Raw genomic sequence first — 16211 nt, 5'->3', positions numbered from 1 at the left:
ATCGTGCCTCAGCCTAATCATGTGGGTTTTTCTATTCTTTGTCTAGGTATGAAGACAATTGACATCGACATGCGTAAGGACCTGTTCCCCAGCTCATCGGAAGGGCTGCCCAAGTTCCGGCTCAGCGCCGATCGTCCACAGATCACCGCCCTGGCACCCAGCACCATGAAGATCAAGATCATCGCTCCTCCCGAGAGGAAGTACTCCGTGTGGATCGGCGGGTCCATCCTTTCCTCCCTGTCCACCTTCCAGCAGATGTGGATCAGCAAGTAGGAGTAGAGACGGTTGCGACCTTCTTTCATCGGTACGTGTCTTCCTAATACATGTATCTGCTGATGTGTTCTCGGGTTTGTTTCTATATTTATTGCATCCTAATCACAGGCCGAACCTTTTTTCACTTCATATTAAAGTTAAAGTGACCCGGGCGTCTTGAAAAGACGCATAGGGGTGGCGCCCATCTCCATTTCTATGGCCCTTGGGCCACACACATTTGTGCAAGTCACTACAGCAGGGGGCTGGTCCGCTGGTAGTGATGTGTATTTAACTTCCATACTCTTTCCCAAATGCTGAGTGCTAAGCAGAGAAAGCAGTATGTACCATTTTTAAAGTCTTTGGTATGACCCGGCCGGGATCGAACTCACGACCTACCGTGTGCAAGGCGAACACTCTACCAACTAGGCCATTGCACCGGAATGCGAAAGAAATATTGGCATGAGTGAAATATGTTGTTTGTTCCAATATTCCTTCTTCTACCATTTGGTCAAACGGATTCAACTTTTCCATGTGTGGGCCAAATAATCTGAAATTTGGTACGGATGTAGAGTGGGCATATACCCACATACATTTCTTTCTTCATTGTTTTTATATAGGCCTTTGTATTTCATGGAGGTTTCTTTGGCCATTTTCAGACCAAAAATGTGTATCTGAGGCTCCTGTGCCCTGTCATTAAAACCAACGAGGTTTTAATCTCTATCAAACCTCCTTGTTAAAACCAAATGACCTGAAAATTTGTCTGAGCTGCCTTGGACAGACACCCTGTGGTCTGACTCTCCATTCAAATTTATGGCACTGTAACGTCCGGACCCAAGTTTAGCCTAGTGGTTAGTGCGTTGGGGTCCAGGTTCGGCGCGAATCCCGGGAGCCAGGAGACTGCCCTACTTGTGTGTTTCACCACTTACAGACGATTTATTTTGTATTTTTTCTATCTTCAGGCAAAACATGATGTTATGAAAGATGCAGTCAGACCGGAAGCCGCCATCTCAAACGCCAAAGTGCTAACACTGCATCACGTGACAAGCTACATCAACCAATATCACCCAAACGCATTTGTTGACATTTTTTTACAGTAAATCTTTATCGTAACATCTCCATACCATTTCCCCATCGTTCAAGTGATAATGAAATGACTTTTTTTGCCGTCGCACATGCATTTATCTCAATGCATTACACGTAACTTCTTACTGCTGCAGTTTCTTTCATCTATTGATGTTGTTTGAATAACGTGCCTTTGCAGTTAATAAAGTGATGATGTGTGGCCTAAACATTGATGTCTTGACTGTCATTTTTGATAGACTTTCACAGTCACACACAAACACACACACACAAACATACACACACACAGACATAAACACACAAACACACACATACACAGACACACAAACATACCCTTCTTGGCAAAGGTATGTAACACTAGTAAGGTGCATTTTTCTTTAAAGGATATGTGATGGTAAGGAAGCAGAAGGACCTTATTATGATTTGCATTTCATTTTCTGCAACTGAAAGTAAAGTGTATGAGTAATTGCTTTACTTATTTTTCATATGTACATGTACACGTAGTGCATCCCCCAAATACACATCAAAATTGTATCCAGAATGCCACAGATGAACAAAATATGCATAATCAATAAAACAACAAGAATTTCGAATATCAAGCATCTATTTGTGCATCACAACATAGTTACACAGATAGTGCATAACTGCAATGCTCATTCTCAATTGAACATACCAGTAGAATTCAAATTAAACAATTACAATATTGCATGTCATTTGCTTTGGCCAGACGTAAATGTGATATTAAATAATGATATGTGTTTCTGATAAATTTCCACCAACAAGTAATAAATTTGGCACAAGACGAAAACCTTGTCATACTTTTCATTGTAGCTAAAGCATAACATACTAAACAGTTCCTTGTTTCATAACACAAAATGATTCAAGCAACTTGATAAGTTCTCTAAAGTATCAATCATTTCAAGTAATAGCATATATACCGGTCGAAAGACAGCGGATGCTATCTGAAACGTCTGACTCTTTAGAGAACCTATCCACTTGTTTGAATCATTTTGTATGTTGTACCTGGATATCTAACCTTCATTAATATAATTTCCTTGTTCCGATTTCCTTGATGCTCTATTCCTCATCAATACTCCCCTCATCCTCCATGTTCACTCATTAGGGTTACACCTATCACCAATGCTTTAAAAGCAGTTTTGATTATATTAACCTTCTCCCTTCTGAGGTATCTTTCTGTCACCAAATTTGTATCTCTGCTAGGGGTATGTGGCAAGGAGAGGGTTATGGCTACCTTCTTGGAAGGTGCTGTATACAGGAAAACACCTGTCATGACCTTCCCTTCCTCAATCTACACAGTGTTAACCCACAGGACAGAGGCACCTGGTGGTCTGTCAGCAAGCCTCTGCATCAATGTACAAGCACATCTAACCCTCACAAGATAGGGAACAACAGATGATAATACCCTGTGTCATGTATTGGAACACTACAGAGCATGGTGCTCACTGCCCAGGTCTCTATGGAGCCACCTTTCTTTCTTGCCTTTAATGGCCACGGTCTTGATGACGACCATTCTGGTATGCAACTTTTAAAGTCAACCAAAGCGATATTAGGGCCCCCCCCCCTCCAAAAAAAATACTGAAATCTTTATAGTAGTGACATTTACTAACACTGTTTAGCACATTTTTGTAATAACTTCATACTTTGAGCATTTTAAAACCATGCAAAAATGTGCCGTACGATGATTCCCTTAGGTTTGTGAGCCTACAAAAACTCTGGCGATGATTTTCAGTGAGTTTTCACATCAAAAGGACGTCATATTTCTGCATCATATACGTCGCTATATATTGTGATAGTGTTGTTTGAACTAATCATGTATAGAGATGACTAAATAAATTGACTTTCAAAATCCAATTTTTAAGCCTTAATATATTGCTTGTGTTTCCTTTAAACACTAGTAGGCAACCTCTGATTTTTAAGTCCATTTTTTGTGTGTTCACTTGGCAGTTACAGTTCAGATTCAGAATGACTTCTACCAGCACAGTTGAACTTTCAAGTGTAGTAGGCAACCTCACAACCAACCCCTTACAACAGATGACCTTGCTCACGACTTACTCAAAACCATGCTCTGGAGAAGGTTGTTTGGCTATGGTCGGTATGTGTGACAGGGGCTTGACCTACACCAATGATCTTTGTGTTCAGCAGCAAAGAGTTAGTACAGTAAGTCCATGTCTGTTTGGGCAGGTTCAGGTTTGTGGTTGTCCGACAGAAGAAGGTTCCTCTGTAGTTCTGCTGCGTCCACCTCAGGCACCACAGCTTCCACTAGCAGGTCCAGCAGACAGTAGGCCACATGTCTGGGAATAAAACAGGAGAACAGTTAACCTTCAGTCACTAAGGCACCACAGCTTCCACTAGCAGGTCCAGCAGACAGTAGGCCACGTGTCTGGGAATAAAGACAGGAGAACAGTTAACCTTCAGTCACTAAGGCACCACAGCTTCCACTAGCAGGTCCAGCAGACAGTAGGCTACATGTCTGGGAATAAAACAGGAGAACAGTTAACCTTCAGATCACTAAGGCACCACAGCTTCCACTAGCAGGTCCAGCAGACAGTAGGCTACATGTCTGGGAATAAAACAGGAGAACAGTTAACCTTCAGTCACTAAGGCACCACAGCTTCCACTAGTAGGTCCAGCAGGCAGTAGGCTACATGTCTGGGAATAAAACAGGAGAAGAGTTAACCTTCAGATCACTAAGGCACCACAGCTTCCACTAGCAGGTCCAGCAGACAGTAGGCTACATGTCTGGGAATAAAACAGGAGAACAGTTAACCTTCAGTCACTAAGGCACCACAGCTTCCACTAGCAGGTCCAGCAGACAGTAGGCTACATGTCTGGGAATAAAACAGGAGAACAGTTAACCTTCAGTCACTAAGGCACCACAGCTTCCACTAGCAGGTCCAGCAGGCAGTAGGCTACATGTCTGGGAATAAAACAGGAGAAGAGTTAACCCTCAGATCACTAAGGCACCACAGCTTCCACTAGCAGGTCCAGCAGGCAGTAGGCCACGTGTCTGGAAATAAAACAGGAGAACAGTTAACTTTCAGCTTGCTAATGCTTAGGACCCAATTGTGCCAGTGTCTGTCGAGGATGTAGCCTTGGCCGGGCCCTGAAGCCACAAATTTGTCCCGGTGGACTGCCGGGTGCTCACTCAATTAGCTTACTACATTTGTTACAGGGGCTCAGCTTGCCGTTCCTGTAAATAAAACTTAAACATGTCCGTATTCACTACATAAACTGAGTTCACCAACTAAAGGCACAAACCTGGTCCTCAAGCTTTGTCTTCATTATTTTTCTGCACTTAAGCATAATTTTCTACAATCCGTTTTGAACCAGCAAACCAAATTAGTACGACCTAACCATGGAAAAACAAGATGGCTCCCACCTGTTGATTCTTGGGTTCTGGAAGGCTTCTAGCGCCTCCTGCATGGCTGTCCGGTACTGCAGCTGTCCCAGCAATAAAGGGAACAAGCCTGAGGAAGCAACACCACCAGGACATCAAGGTAAGATTTCTCATAATAAAAAGGAAGTATATAATGAGAGATATAAGAGAAGTAACACCATGACTATCCTCATTAGATAGCTTTAGACAACACTTACACTTTGATGTGCAAAGGTTAGATGTGACAGGTTGTTCAGTGCAATATAACCTGCTGCTGCCGCGCCGTGTGCCTGCAAAGCTGGTGTGTTACACTGAAGGGCAGTTATACCAGCTATATAGATATACATAACATATACTAACATAATTCCACCAGGGTACATAATTCCGCCACCCTGCAAAGATGCGTCAAAACAGATCTCCAACCCAACGCCCCCCAGTATGATGCAAACCTGTATATCTAAACTGTGCATACCTGGGGGTGCTACACTAGAGATCTCTCTGTTTTTCAAAGTGGTGGATTTATATACTAGTAACCTGGCAGATTTATGTTAATGGAGGTTACACATACAGATACACCACTGCAGGTAAAAAAGAGAAAAAACACTACCTGGTAGGGAGTTGACCATGGCCTCCAGTGCCTGCTGTTTGCCTTCCTCTTTCTCTTCCTCTGTTCTGATTGGTTCAGGCTCATCCGGTAGGACCCCTCCTGGCCACACAGCCTCCCGCAGGAGGGACAAGTAGTACACACATTGCTCCTGATTGGTCAGCAAAGTCACCTGACTATGGAGCCACCTGAAGGAGGAAATACGCTAATTAGGACATGTCTGACTAAGACAGCAAAGTCACCCAGTCTGAAAAACATGATGTCACAGAAGTAGTGGGTTGCTCATTCCTTGACAAGACTGGGGCCAATAAGTCAAAAATTTGAATAAATTAAGTCCAATTTTTTGTCTTGGCAATAAATTATAGTTCAATTTTGATTTAAAAGAATCTTAACCCTTGTCCTGCTGGCGTTTATCTTAATACACAATCTGTTTCATCATTTTGAATACTTAATCAGGTCATTGGCCCTTGACTTCTCCTGCGCTGCTGTGGCATAGTTACTTCTGCACTTGGTGTGTTTCGCTGCGGTAAGATGCAATCAGTTGAGAAATGCCCCCAACCCATACATATACAGGCAGGCACTGTAATGTGCAACCAATATATATATGGGTCCAGTAGGACAAGGGAATCTTTCCATACTTACTTTAATCTTACTACATCTGTATCTGTATCTACACAGCACTTGGTGGTAACAAGTTACATGTATGATTATTTCCACACTCACTGTTCCAGCAGCCTGCCCCCTGCTGTCCTCACCACCTGTTGCACCCTGTCCTCACAGAACCACGACCTCTGACCCTCCAGGGCCTCACAGCCAATCAGGAGGGTCCTGTCAGCCAGGGGGAGGGGCTCCTCTACTGGACCTGGAACAAGATAAAAGCTATTCAGGAAATTCAAGTCCAACATTTAGTGACTACTAAGAAAAATAAGTATTTGTTTGTGAGCATGGCTGTTTTCAGTGACTTGTAAGGACTTTATCAATTTCATGTAAATTGTAGGGTGTAGACTTAAAGACCTTTCATCAGTGACTGACAAGTTAAAGATGCTTGTGAATTTATAACATGAAGTCATTTCCATCTACTCTAAGGTTATGGGACTACGTACCTTTACCTTTACCTTTTAAGGTGAACTAACCTGTGTGTTGGATCTCCGTCCCCATGTCTGTCATGTCACAACCATCGCCCTGTGACCTTGGCCCCAGCAGCAGTAATGGTTCCTCCCCCGCCCCACGCGACCGCCCCTCGTCGTCCCTCAGCAGTGCCTCGTTCTCTCGGTCGTTCTCCACGATGAACATCTGCAGCGTGGTCTCAACAGACAGGTGGTCGGACTGGAAATGCAAGACACATGTTTACAATGTTATGAAAAGTCATTACAATGTTATCTTACTGCTATTGGGTGGGCCAACTACTTCTTCTTTGCAGAAATTGCAGCCTAATTGCAAGGAGCTTACAATTGGGTGGGGCTGAATTAAGAGGGTCTGTGGCGGCTGTCATTTGATGCCGACTCAGGTGACCTCAATGCGACAGAAATTATCCCATGTGCAGCCATAGGACTGAAGGTTTTGAACCCCTCACACTGGGAAGGACCCATTGTCTTTTCAATAAGTGTGGTGGGTTCTTTAACATGATCTTGGTGTGGCTCTTCTCAAACATGGGACGTTCAGCTTTACAGGTCCACATAGGTTTCATAGTGACAGCACTGTATAGACAAGAAGATAGGAAGACATCTTATACTGACCTTTATTTCTTGTTTTTACTGTTTGTCTCTAAGTACAAGTCAGAACATTGTCTTACTGTGCTGTACATTCCAAATAAAAGTTTTTACTTACCATTGTTGAATCAACAAAGGCCTGGTCTCTCTTTATTCCTGAGTCACTCTCTACAGTTGTCCCAGCTGTTGACCTGGACTTTGCACCCCCGCTCTTGGAGTTGGACTTGGTATCTCCCTCCTGGTCATGTGACTTGGTGGAAGGCAGGGCTGACTTGACGGTGTCGAACAGGTCGGACACAGCATTGGTGAACAGCTGAAAATGATAACAATATAAGAAACCATAATGTACTGTCTTATTTTCAACACACACATGGTCGAATATTTACCCACTCGTGGTTGAATATTGACCCACGAGTGATCGAATATTGACCCACGAGTGATCGAATATTGACCCACTAGTGTAGGTAGACAGGCCAGCTAGCCAGACCAGGTAGACAGCCCAGCCTTTTCCGCAAACCCTGGTGTAAAGTACATGTCTTGAGAAACTGTATGTATCAAATGAATGTAACAAAACTACCCTACCTTGTCAAACCTGGGTATGATGTCGGGAGGTTTTCTGACAAAGGCTATGCTGCCGTCACGCCCGTAGGCCAGGAACTCCTGTAACTCCTTACTTTGGCACACTTCTGGTTTGGAGCAAAGTTCCTACCATAGAAAAAAAAGACAATAAACACTGTAAGACACACACACATTCACTCTCCAGCACAATGAACACAGCAACTTATGTGCTACTTTTTGTACTTGAAATTCTAGGCTACTTGTACTTTGGGTCTAGATTACATCAAAGCTGTGAATCAGATGCTGACAGCACTTTTGAGACACTAACTGCTAAAGCACTGGTATACTACTAACAGTAGTTTCAAGACGTATGATTTGCTTAAAATTTAATGGCATTGTACTGTGTATGTACTGCAAATTCATTTATTTTCACTGGGAATTCATTTCCAGTTAGGTGTATGGTATGATATTACTATTGCAAAAACTGTGAAAATAGAACCACAGCGAACATTTAAAGATCTTCAGTACCCTAAACCATCAAACATAATTAGTATATTGTAACAAAACAAATAAAAGATGTATCTACCCCAAGAAAGTCTTGCAGCTGGCCCCTTCTCTGTCTGATGGTGTTTTTATCCATGTTGCCAAACGGCAGGTAGAACAGCCTGTTGGGACCCTTCACATCTGAGAGGGAACAAATATGGGTTAACAAATCGCAGGAACACTCCAAAACCTATATGTACATGTAGTGATACAGCGGCAGCAGTGAGAGTTGCAGCGGATAGAGTGAGGTGGAGAAGGATGGTGGAGGATCTATTCATGGTGCCCAATGACCCAAAAAGAGGTCAAGTGATTATTTGGTGAGGTGAGGTGAGTGATACAGGTTAAGTCCATCCATAGATCTAGAATTCTTATTTTTTTGTCTGGCACTAACTTTTATCTAAAAGTAATAAGAGAAAGATCCATCATTGTCTCTGAGATGTACTTTAAAAAAATGTGTCTCCTTGTTGTCAGAGGTACAAATTATATAGGAAAGGTTGACAACTGACAGGCTACATGACTTAGCACATGTCTGAGAGAAGAGAACAGAGAGGATATCATTAAGAGTTGACTCTGGTCTTTAATCACCTGGTGAGCAGTAGGCCTAATAACAAGCTCCTTACTTTTCATGATCTTCCTATATTTGGGGTTCTCCTCCAAAGCTACATGTAGCGTGATGAACTCCCGGAACCGCCGTCGTACCGACATCGTCGTGGTGATAGGTTCGTACACTTCCTGCCCTGGCTCTCCCTCTGCAGGCACCATGATGGTCGTCTCATACTGTGGGAAGAAAAATTGTGAAAGGATGCAAAAATTATGACAAAGCCAGGAAAACAATCATTTGGGGTTTAATAACATTCGAGTTCTGAAGCAATTTTTCTCTTAAAGCTTTTTCTGCTGCCTTACCCCATAACCAATATAGAATTGATAGCCAAACAGCTACTTCAGTGTGCTAAAGATTGGTGCAGACATGTACATGTATTTAAGTACTACCTACTTTCAGTATCCTGAGAACTGCTTTTGTTTAATGTGTTTATGAAAGTTAGGCATCCAGGAATGATTAATATCATATCAATGAAGACGGATGCCGGACTGCATCTAAAACATCTGACATTCACAGAAAACTTTTGTCTACTTGTATAGATTGAAAAAAGAAAAATAATATTTATTTTGTCCAAATGGCTGAAATTTACTAGTAGTAGGGGAAACTATTTGTTCAAGTGTCAACGTTATCAAATTATTGTGGACATTTTTTAATTTGATAACGTTAACATTTAAACAAATAGTTTTCCCCTGCTTAAGTTCAGCCATTTGGACAAAAGATTATCTTCTTTTTCTTTAAGTGTTAACGTTATCAAATTACGTATTGTGGACATTTTTTTTACCTGCACTCTGTACAAGGTGTATTTCCTGGTTCCCATCCCCTTGTATTCCACTGCTGTCTGAGTTTTGGGGATGCGGACGTTGTGAAACAGCTTGGAGGAAAGATCCTTCCCATGATGACTTGCCCCATCTACCTCATCCTTCCCATCATCCCTCCTGCCTGAAACTTCCGGAATGTTCTCTGTGCTAACTCTGATGTCCGCCTGCGGAAAAGCGGCACGTTCCGACCCTGGACTTGAACTGAGACTTCTCTTCATCTTCCTCTCACGCTCTTTGGACGGCGACAGCCTAAACTGGTTCAGATTTGGGCTGTTGGAAAGAGGGGACCTGTTAGGAGAATTGGACAGAAGGCCTGGAGAAGTTGCGCTCCTTGGTAACTTTGTGGATGGTGCTGAGATGGATATTGGCTGGGAAACAGTTCTAATGGTACCATCCTCATTCCCGATCTTTGATTCGCTGTTACTTTTTGTCCTGTGTATTGGCAAAGCTGCTAATTCGTCAGATGCAGATTCTCCGTGGACCTGTGAATCTGAGGCAGTGGAACGTCGAGCTATTGAAGCAACGACTTCTTCCATGGTGACTTGTTCGAAGGGGGAGTACAGTTCATTCTCATCCTCGGGGATGCTAACAAAGCTGTCCTGGGAGGAACTACGGACCAATGTTGGTCTCGGATGTGAGTCTTGCGGTTTTGTACGTGGGGAGTTGGATGGAGCAAGCCTGAAATGTGACTGTAACTGGTCCAAGTCTACAATAGAAGTTTGTGGGGTTTCCTCAGAGCTAGCAGCAGGGGCATCACCTGTGGGCTTTTGATCTACAGTTACATCACTTCTTGACTTTTCTTCCTCGTTCTTACTTTGCCCTTCTTCTTTCTTACTACCCAGTCCTAATTTCTTCATGAGTAAGGCTGAAGCTCTTCTGCCAATTCCTGGCTTCTTGAGATGCTCTTGAGCTTGAGTATCTTCTTCTTGTGTCTGTGTATCCTCATGATTTTCTGGACCATCGGAATCCTTCACCATAACAATATCTGGCAGAAACGTGTGTTTTGGACTTGATTCAGAACTTGACAAAGAGCCAGACAAGACAGCTTTTGGTTTAGAGTTTGACAAACCTTCTAGAGATGTACTCAATGGACTAACGTTACCTGGACTGCCGGTTCCACCTATTGGCTCTTCTCTGACTTGTTCAGTTGTTACATGTAAATCCCCCTTTGCTAAGGTAACAGGCAATAATTCTGACTGCTGGTCCTTTTCCTTTGTGTTACCTGAATCGTTTGACCGTGATTCATCAACGACATTCATCCCTACTGCGACTGATTCCTTTTCGACAAAAACTTTGGCAGAAGATTTTGCTGAATGTAGTGTTGTTTCTTCTGCTCTCTCTTTAGGCTCTCTCTTGTCAACTTGAGGTAAGTCTCTGCTTCTTGAAGACTGTACTCTCATGTCTTCTACACTGCCTGCTGTCATAGCTAATGTCTTTGTCAAATTCTCATCAAAACTTTGTTCCAACACAGCTTCTGAAGGAGAAAGGATTTGGAAAATCTTTTGGTTCAACCAGTCTGGATCAGACACCATGTTAACTACAGGTAAGATCAGCTGACACGTTAGGATCTCTCTGACTAGCTCTTTCCCTGACTCACATCTGAAGGTGCTTACTGGAAAAACTACATACAACAAAACTTCCGCTATGTTTCGCAAATAGTCCAACTCCACAGCCTGGCTTTGGAGAGCAATGTGTATTTTTGCTACTTTTTCATACGCTGCAAGCAAAGAAGATTCTGAATCCAAGTCACTTTTGAAGAAGTTCGGCTGGGTTTTTAAGAGTTTTCTTGCCTCTTTGGTTGTGAATAAGTGCCTGTGGACTGCTTTGAGTACTTTTTCTACCAAGACGTGTTGGTCCAATTCCTTAAATCTTGTGGACAGAGTTAAAGACATGTCTTCCAAGGATTCGAACGCTTCTTCCGAAAACTGGGGGTCACCTGTTATATCCGTGTACCAGGTCATAACAAAGTCACGCATAATATTTCTTGTGAGGGATTCAAGTTGTCTATTCAGAGGATCTTGAGAGTTTGCAGGGTCATCGTCTGAATCTTGTCCACTGGTCGCGTTCGGCTTAGACAAAAACGTTTCAGACAATTCTAGCAGTATGTCGGACTTGAGAAGCTTGTCGTGACTTGTGAGGTAATTTCCCAGCCATATTCCGCAAGCAAGGAGTACAAAATATGCGAGAAGATAGGAAGAATATCCAACGATCTTTGCGAGAAGTAACACGCCCACCCCAACCCCAGCGATCTTCTGGGTGATTTTTAGAGACAAGAATTGCTCCCACCATATCCTGAACAGTCCCTGTATTTTTCTGAGTCTCCCTAGCATCCATTCTCCTTGCGAGGTAGGCATCTTGAGACGTCTAGGTCTTGAAATACAAGACCCAAGACGAAAACAAGTGTGAACCCGGAAGTCAAGGTCCTTCGACGCGAGAATCATGTGACAACAGAGCATGTGACCCTCAGATCGGAACATTTCAAGTTGAAGAGGGGGGAGATTTTCAAACAAAATGAAAATAACATCTATGATTATTTAAACCATTTTACTTCACATAGGACCAAAAGAGATGTATTGAATACATAAGGGAGAAATTTGACTACAAAGATGATTTTGTGTGGATTCATTTAGAACATTTATAGAGATTACTATCCCAGCACATAAATGAACTGTTCCATATCTTTGTCTTTTTTTTATAGAAAATTCTTCACAAAAATATTAATTTATCATTAAAAAATTCAAATGACTATAAAAATGTTATGCGATACCTTATATGTCTCTTCAAAATCCTCGAAAAGTTAATTTAGGCACCTAAAATAATGTTTTAACTGTGAATTAGGATTGTATTCATCCGCATAAATTACATCGCAAGTATCAATTTTCGTAGATATGATATGAAAAGTTAAGATCTCTCTCTAGTATACTTCTTTGAGTTATGACTGATTGGTCAGTAAAATTTAGTAATATCTCTGCTATTCTCAGAGACTAAAGATTCAGAGCATAGCACTACTTTTGCTCGCGGATGTCAATTATCAGACAGAAGTAAACAACTTCAGCCTCTTTCCGGGCTGACAAAAAGGAGGCAGCCATGAGGTTGGTGCCGAACCGAGATTTTCTTACGATTTTATGAAATTATGGGACATTTGTTAACATTTTTACATATGAAAAGATAGATAAGGCTTAACTGGATGTGAAGAAGTCGTCTTTGTGCACAATCGTGGCTGCTAGGATGAGATATTTAAGTGGAAGCGTGTCCACACTTTTCCTCGCTAGTATCCAAGATGGCCGCCGTCCGCCATCTTGACCATTGCTTTTCTTTGCGCAACAACACAGAAAATAAGACTCAACACTACGCAATTCGTAGACATTACAGATATTCTACACCACCGAAAACGTGCAGTGATTTGTGTTTGTCGATTTGATAACCATGACGAGGTATGAAATGGCCGTGGAGTTCTAGAAATGAAACCTTTTTTTTTTATGCCACTAGTACTAGTATATAAGTTACTAAAGTATTTCTCTGCGCAACGTGCAAGCACATATGTAAGAAATTATGTGTGTTTGTGCTACCCTTGTCTAAATCCAGTTACTGCTGTTTCAAAACATTGGAATTAAGTGTGCTAAGAACGTGTGTTATAATATAGATGTAGATATCTGATGTGTTTTAAGTTATGTGTGTTTGCTACTTTTGTCTAAATCCATTTGTTTTCTTGTTTCAGTACTCTACGCTTGCAAAAGCGGCTGTCAGCCAGCGTCCTTAAATGTGGCAAGAACAAGGTCTGGTTGGACCCCAACGAGACAAATGAAATCGCCAACGCCAACTCAAGTAAGCCTGAGATTTGCTGTTGCATACATGTAACTTGACATAAGTCATACTGTTAGTGTTGATCTTAACAAGTGAACCTAAGCACTGTTTTAAGGTTTAAGAATGAAACTTAGGACATGATTTGGGGGATTAACTGTCAGAACATGATGCTCAAAGACAGTTATTTCTCTTTTCCAGGGCAAAACATCAGGAAGTTGGTGAAAGATGGTCTGATCATCCGTAAGCCGGTGGCTGTCCACTCCCGAGCACGTGTCCGCAAGGCTCACATCGCTCGCCGCAAGGGCAGACACATGGGCTATGGTAAGTTGAAGGAGGCTGGACAATGTGCTTGATCTGCTCATAATTACTTTAGAAATGTCTCAAGATATGAGCTTGTCTTCATTTTTGTATAAAGCTTGATATAGCAGCTTAACAGTACTGTGAGCTTATGCAAAGATGACTAGTGACTTTGAGGCACAGCCAAAAAGCCCTTTTGTCACTATGTGTTTAAAAAACCCCACAGAAACTAGAAGAAGAGATTTTGATTTCTAGGTTCTTCAGATCCCCCGAGCCCTCAACCTACTAAGGTTTGGCACGTAGATGAAGATATTTACACACAAACATACACACACTGCATGGTACATATATGTCTGAGTTATTTCAGCTTTCTAGTGCCTTAGAATTTGCTGGCAGACAGAAGGTGTGAAGCACGTTTAACTACACTTTATAAGATTTCCCAGGGTCTCATCAATATCCTACCTGAACAGTATCTCGTACCAGTTGCCCACAGACGCTAGCCATAACCTTAAATACAAACTCACTTCAGCACGTACTGATTGTTTTAGACTTTCCTTTTTCCCACGCACGGTTAAGGAGTGGAATACCCTGCCGGGGCATATCGCACAATGTGGAGGCCTTTAAGGCCGAGCTTGCCGCCCTGCCATAGCCCGTCAGGCCTGACCCCCCCCTCAGTGATACCCCTTCAGGGGTTTTTAGAGGGTATCCTAAATGAAGATGAAGATGAATTTCTGTATTGCTCTTTTTGTAATCATCTAACCTATCTGTCCATTCACCCAGGTAAGAGGAAGGGTACAGCGAACGCACGTATGCCGGAGAAGGTCATCTGGATGCGCCGCATGCGTGTTCTGCGCAGAATGTTGCGGAAATACCGCGAGTCCAAGAAGATCGACAAGCATCTGTAAGTCTCACTTAAGTGTCTCTTCATCTAGATCATTAGAATTACGATCCGGTGTGTTTATATTTACGATCAGCTAGAATGTATTTCCCAATCACGTTTTCTTGTGTAGCTTTTACGCTTTGCTCATATTTTTACACAAAGTCAAACCTGTACAAGTGATCACTTCTACATAAGGGACCACCTGTCCAATGTGACCACTTTTTGGTGGTCCCTTAGATAATTTTTCCCATTGACACAAGCATTAAAAATCCTGTCTATAGTGACCACCTGTCCACATAGACCAGATTTTATAATCCCCTAAGTGGTCTTCTTGGGCAGTTTTGAGTTTGACTTACAATATACCTTTACTTTGTGTGACGTAGGTACCACCAGCTGTACATGAAGGCGAAGGGTAACGTGTTCAAGAACAAGCGACTGATGATGGAATACATCCACAAGAGGAAGGCCGAGAAGCAGCGCTCCAAGCTGTTGGCGTAAGTTTTCCACTCGTCTTTTACTCTTGATTTATTAAACCATTTAAATGTCAGAGAAACTTAACTGGCCTGACAAGTACTTCAACATGCACCATTCCTGGTGTATGTCCCCAAAGCTTGGAGGTTTGAGTCCTTTCGTAGTCAGTGCTGTGCCATCAAGTTGAGTTTGTTTTCTGGTGAATATACAAAGGAGTACCGTTAGTATCATGCAATAATACCAAAACAATTATGGTGTTGTGGGGTGGTCAAGGAATAATTTCTGGCATTGATTTTGTAAATGGTTATATAATTGTCCCTGACATTCCGAAAAGCATTCTTTGTTATTGCTTGGAAAACTAGACTACCCCAAAGAAACAGAAGAAAGTTCTTTGGTTTGTGCAATTATACTTGAAAGCTTCAGTATCTTATCTTAACCCTTTGTGTTTCCATAGTGACCAGGCCGAGGCCCGTAGGTCCAAGAACAAGGACAAGCGTGCCAGGCGCGAAGAGCGCCTCGCTGCCAAGCGTGCGGAGATCCTCAAGGCATACACCGGAGAGGAGGCCACCAAGAAGGCATAGATGTGTCGTCCGCGCTAGACAGATCCTATCCAATCTTAGTCCTGATGTTATAAGGATTAAATATCTCCATCTTAAATGTGATGTGTCTGTGTGTCTTTGTCCTGATTACTTATTGTAGATAGGGCCAGGGCTTGAAAGACATGTCTGGCAAGAGGTGCACTGGTACACTTTGATAACCTAACAATCAAGGCAGAATAAAATTTGGGTGCACAACAAAGAATAAAGCAGAAACAACCTAATTACAAACCTTACTGCCTCTATTCAAAGCTTAAATCTAAAATTCTACAGCTTAGTTGAAAAGTAATGCAACAATTATTCTAAAACTTACATAGTGTACAATAATACCTTTGTATACATCGTGGTATTCGTTAAAGATGACTCAGTTTTGCTCAACACTTCCCTGTTCAACATATCCATAACCCTACACAAATATCTAGGTGCACCCACACTCAACAATTAGGTACACAGCACCAATTTTTGGTGCACATGTGCACATATACCCAGTATTTCGAGCCCTGGGTGGGGCTATGTACCTAAAAAAGGAACTTGCGCAGGTAACAGGGTGATGCTAAGTTGCTAACCCACATTTCTTAGCTTCTAAAATTCCTAGGAAACT

General features: G+C 42.3%; 2 protein-coding genes and 1 long non-coding RNA gene across 7 annotated transcripts; 2 read left to right on the top strand and 1 right to left on the bottom strand.

Annotated features, from left to right (window-relative positions):
* Positions 1-145: 145 nt before the first annotated feature.
* LOC136424713 (uncharacterized) lies at positions 146-1541 on the top strand. Its single transcript, XR_010753907.1, has 2 exons — positions 146-304; positions 1212-1541. It is a non-coding gene; the product is annotated as an uncharacterized lncRNA (long non-coding RNA).
* A 377-nt stretch (positions 1542-1918) lies between these two features.
* LOC136424124 (sorting nexin-19-like) lies at positions 1919-12019 on the bottom strand. 5 transcript variants are annotated; one of them, XM_066412563.1, is made up of 10 exons: positions 9526-12019; positions 8764-8920; positions 8187-8284; positions 7625-7747; positions 7161-7355; positions 6467-6659; positions 6057-6195; positions 5337-5521; positions 4733-4820; positions 1919-3644 (listed from the first exon to the last, which is right to left on the bottom strand). In XM_066412563.1, the coding sequence occupies exons 1-10, from the start codon at positions 12016-12018 to the stop codon at positions 3503-3505; spliced, it is 3813 nt and encodes a 1270-aa protein (XP_066268660.1). In that variant the 5' UTR covers position 12019; the 3' UTR covers positions 1919-3502. The 5 variants fall into 5 exon arrangements, with proteins under 5 accessions (XP_066268660.1, XP_066268663.1, XP_066268662.1 ...); XM_066412566.1 differs by lacking the exon at positions 1919-3644 and adding an exon at positions 3664-3733; XM_066412565.1 differs by lacking the exon at positions 1919-3644 and adding an exon at positions 4111-4181.
* A 502-nt stretch (positions 12020-12521) lies between these two features.
* On the top strand, positions 12522-15671 carry LOC136424058 (large ribosomal subunit protein eL19-like). The gene is made up of 6 exons (XM_066412472.1): positions 12522-12654; positions 13281-13387; positions 13565-13687; positions 14444-14564; positions 14927-15037; positions 15469-15671. Exons 1-6 carry the CDS (start codon positions 12650-12652, stop codon positions 15593-15595), a joined length of 594 nt encoding a protein of 197 aa, XP_066268569.1. The 5' UTR covers positions 12522-12649; the 3' UTR covers positions 15596-15671.
* The last annotated feature ends 540 nt before the right edge of the window (positions 15672-16211 follow it).

This window comes from Branchiostoma lanceolatum, chromosome 18 (genome assembly GCF_035083965.1).
Source record: "Branchiostoma lanceolatum isolate klBraLanc5 chromosome 18, klBraLanc5.hap2, whole genome shotgun sequence".
In the NCBI taxonomy this organism is placed as follows: Eukaryota; Metazoa; Chordata; class Leptocardii; order Amphioxiformes; family Branchiostomatidae; genus Branchiostoma; species Branchiostoma lanceolatum.
This window is presented reverse-complemented; position numbering and strand designations above follow the sequence as displayed.